At 51.6% G+C, this 3619-nt stretch overlaps 1 protein-coding gene across 1 annotated transcript; it reads left to right on the plus strand.

Annotated features, from left to right (window-relative positions):
* The first annotated feature begins 488 nt into the window (after positions 1-488).
* Positions 489-3250, plus strand: BTG1 (B-cell translocation gene 1, anti-proliferative). The gene is made up of 2 exons (XM_012664017.1): positions 489-995; positions 1938-3250. Exons 1-2 carry the CDS (start codon positions 848-850, stop codon positions 2303-2305), a joined length of 516 nt encoding a protein of 171 aa, XP_012519471.1. The 5' UTR covers positions 489-847; the 3' UTR covers positions 2306-3250.
* The last annotated feature ends 369 nt before the right edge of the window (positions 3251-3619 follow it).

Genomic DNA, 3619 nt, shown 5'->3' on the forward strand with positions numbered 1-3619 from the left:
GCTTGCGCGGCCACCCTGAACCCGGGCGGGATGTAAACACCGAGTACGAAGCGGGCCGAAGCCGCGGACGTGCAGCCCGATCCGAGTAGGCGGCGCGCGTGTAGACTCAGCCAGAGCCGGCTGCTCTTATCTACAAAGCTCTCACTCCCCTAGGCCAAGCGGGCCCGGGCAGCGAACTCCCGCAGGAGGTTTCGCTGGCTCAGGGCCTCAGACCCCCTAAAGCGAGAAGGAGGAGCTAGGACTGGAGGCGGAGCTTTCACACGCGCACCCTCGGCTTCCTCCGTCCTCCAACACAGCAACTTGGTCTCCAGCCGCCACTCTGGGTTTATTTGTTTACAAGCGGATTACGTCAGCTCCTCCCTCTCATCCCGGCCTCTGGACCCGCCCCCTGGACCCTTTTCCCGCCCCCTCCGGCTCCGAATCTGCTTGCGTCACAATGGTGCGATCTCTGGATTGGCTGGTGTCGGCCGTCACGCTCCAGGTACGCCACTTCCTTTCCGCGGCCTATAAAGAGTGCTGCACAGCGGCTGCATCTTGTCGCCCCTCGGAGCTGGAAATGCCACTGTTAGGGTCCTCGGAGGCTGCGGAGCTGGAGGCGGAGGCGGCTGGGGAGGTCCGAGCGATGTGACCAGGCCGCCGTCGCTCGTCTCTTCCTCTCTCCTGCCGCCTCCTGTCTCGAAAATAACTTTTTTTACTCTAAAAGGAAAAAAAAAGTAGCCGTCCGTCCCTCACACCCTCTCTTCCTCTCAGCCCTCTGTCCTGTGAGGGAGCCCGGGGTGGCCGCTCCGCCGTCGGGGCCGCGCCGCCGAGCCCCGGCCGCCCCGGGCCGCCCCCGCCCGCCGCCCCCATGCATCCCTTCTACACTCGGGCTGCCACCATGATAGGCGAGATCGCCGCTGCCGTGTCCTTCATCTCCAAGTTCCTTCGCACCAAGGGGCTCACGAGCGAGCGACAGCTGCAGACGTTCAGCCAGAGCCTGCAGGAGCTGCTGGCAGGTGAGCGGGGAGCGAGGGGCGCCAGGGGGACGCGGACCCCACACCCCGGGTCGGGGCTGGGCCGTCGGGTCCCCGGGATCCTCGGCAGCGCTCCAGGCTGGGCGCGCTCGGGTCCCGCCGCGGGACCGAGGCGGCAGCGGTGGCGGCCGCTAACTGCTGGTCCTGCGAGGGCTGGGGGGCTGGACCGAGGGCGCCCCCTTCCCCGGCTGGCAAACGGAGGAGGGGAGGAAACACGTACAACAAAGAAACTAAAGCCCACGGAGGCAGGAGCTGCGGTCCAAGGACCGTCGGCGCTTTTGGGGACAAAGGAGCCCCGGGGCTGGGGTTGGTTCGACGACCCCTCCCCCCAGTGCCTCCAACCGTTGCGTGGTCGGCGGCCGGGCCCCGGGGTGGGAAGCTGCGCCGCTGCCCCGGAGCCAGCTCGGGACGGACGTGCGGTCTCCCCGCACCTCCTGCCCCTGCCCATTAATCACCGGATTTGTCACCGGCACAATTACAGCCCTGCCCAGAGCGTGGTTTAGGGTTGCTTGTTTTTCTTGCCTTCGGGGTTAACAGTCCAGTGGCCCTTCTCTCCTCCAAAACCATAAACTCCATTGTGTGTGGCTGGGGTGGGGTGGAGAAAGTAAACAGGTTCCCGCTTGGCCGCCGGTGCCATCCGGCTTCCCGGCTGGCCCAGGCTGCGCGCCTGATTCCTGTTTTGGCGGCTCAACCGGTTGGTTCCTGGAGATTGTTTTGTCCGGTACTACTGTTATTTCTAAAACCTGGCCCGCTCTTTCCCGATTCCCGCACATGCCCAGCAGCGAATGCAGTCCTGGACATTTTCTAAAAGTTGATAGTTTTCATTTTCGCTCCACAAAGGAGCCAGCGGAAGAAGGAAACTAGAGCGGGAGCTAACAGTAACGAGCCTAAGCATTGTTTCTCTGTTCTTCTTTTCTTCTATAGAACATTATAAACATCACTGGTTCCCAGAAAAGCCATGCAAGGGATCAGGTTACCGTTGTATTCGCATCAACCATAAAATGGATCCTCTGATTGGACAGGCAGCACAGCGAATTGGACTGAGCAGTCAGGAGCTGTTCAGGCTGCTCCCAAGTGAACTCACACTCTGGGTTGACCCCTACGAAGTGTCCTACAGAATTGGAGAGGATGGCTCCATCTGTGTGCTGTATGAAGCCTCACCAGCAGGAGGTAGCACTCAAAACAGCACCAACGTGCAAATGGTAGACAGCAGAATCAGCTGTAAGGAGGAACTTCTCTTGGGCAGAACAAGCCCTTCCAAAAACTACAATATGATGACTGTATCAGGTTAAGATATAGCCTATGGATGGATCATCTTATAATGGATGGATAAATTTGATTTTTGCTTTGGGTGGGCTCCTTTTGGGGATGGATTATGGAATTTAACCATGTTACAGCTGTGAAGATCTGGCACAAGATAGAATGGTAAAATTTTTCTAAGTGACAGTGCCATAGTTTGGACAGTACCTTTCAATGATTTAATAGCCTGTGAGTCCAAGTAAATGATCACTTTATTTGCTAGGGAGTGAAGTCCTAGGGTGGTTTCAGTTTCTCCCAGACATACTTAAATTTTACATCAATCCCTTGAACGAAAATCTGTGTTTCAAAGAACCTTTCTCTGCAGTAGATCTTGCAGAGGAATTTGCACTATTACACTTGAAAATTGTTATTGTTAACCTTTTTGGCAGCTCAATAGGAAAGCTCAACGTTTTAAACATGGTAGTACTGGAAATTTTATGACAAGACTTTTACCTAGCACTTAAATATGTATAAATGTACATAAAGACAAACTAGTAAGCATGACCTGGGGAAATGGTCAGACCTTGTATTGTGTTTTTTGGCCTTGAAAGTAGCAAGTGACCAGAATCTGCTATGGCAACAGGCTTTAAAAAAAGACCCTTAAAAAGACACTGTCTCAACTGTGGTGTTAGCACCAGCCAGCTCTCTGTACATTTGCTAGCTTGTAGTTTTCTAAGACTGAGTAAACTTCTTATTTTTAGAAAGTGGAGGTCTGGTTTGTAACTTTCCTTGTACTTAATTGGGTAAAAGTCTTTTCCACAAACCACCATCTATTTTGTGAACTTTGTTAGTCATCTTTTATTTGGTAAATTATGAACTGGTGTAAATTTGTACAGTTCATGTATATTGATTGTGGCAAAGTTGTACAGATTTCTATATTTTGGATGAGAAATTTTTCTTCTCTCTATAATAAATTGTTTCTTACCTTGGCATTTTAATCAATCTCTTGTCATGATTATAGAGGTTCAAGCTATAAGGAGTATTTTTCTCAGAAGACTTAGGTTCTATAAGCTATGTGAATGTCAGTTGCACACTGGTCATGCTGAAAAAAACATTTGATGAGGGTTGAAGATGATCTGTGTATACATATTTAGGTGTTAGAGGAAACACAGGAGTAACATGTTTAAAAAAAATTTCTAAAGTCAAAACATGGACACATTCACAGGCTAACAAGCTCATGAAATGAGGATAAGAGACAAAGGTAACATCTACCTAAAAAGTGATACTCAAAAGGATTACATTTCATTGCTTCCCTGTTGAAGTGAAGATATAAATTTTCCATTCTGGCCCACCTTTGAAAAACAATT

Source organism: Propithecus coquereli, unplaced genomic scaffold (assembly GCF_000956105.1).
Source record: "Propithecus coquereli isolate 6110/MARCELLA unplaced genomic scaffold, Pcoq_1.0 Scaffold85, whole genome shotgun sequence".
Taxonomy (NCBI): Eukaryota; Metazoa; Chordata; class Mammalia; order Primates; family Indriidae; genus Propithecus; species Propithecus coquereli.

Excerpts from the sequence above, each read along its gene's own strand:
- BTG1 (XM_012664017.1), top strand. The coding sequence starts at position 848 with ATGCATCCCTTCTACACTCGGGCTGCCACCATGATAGGCGAGATCGCC. Across the intron at positions 996-1,937 it reads CCTGCAGGAGCTGCTGGCAG|AACATTATAAACATCACTGG; the intron begins GTGAGCGGGGAG and ends TTTCTTCTATAG.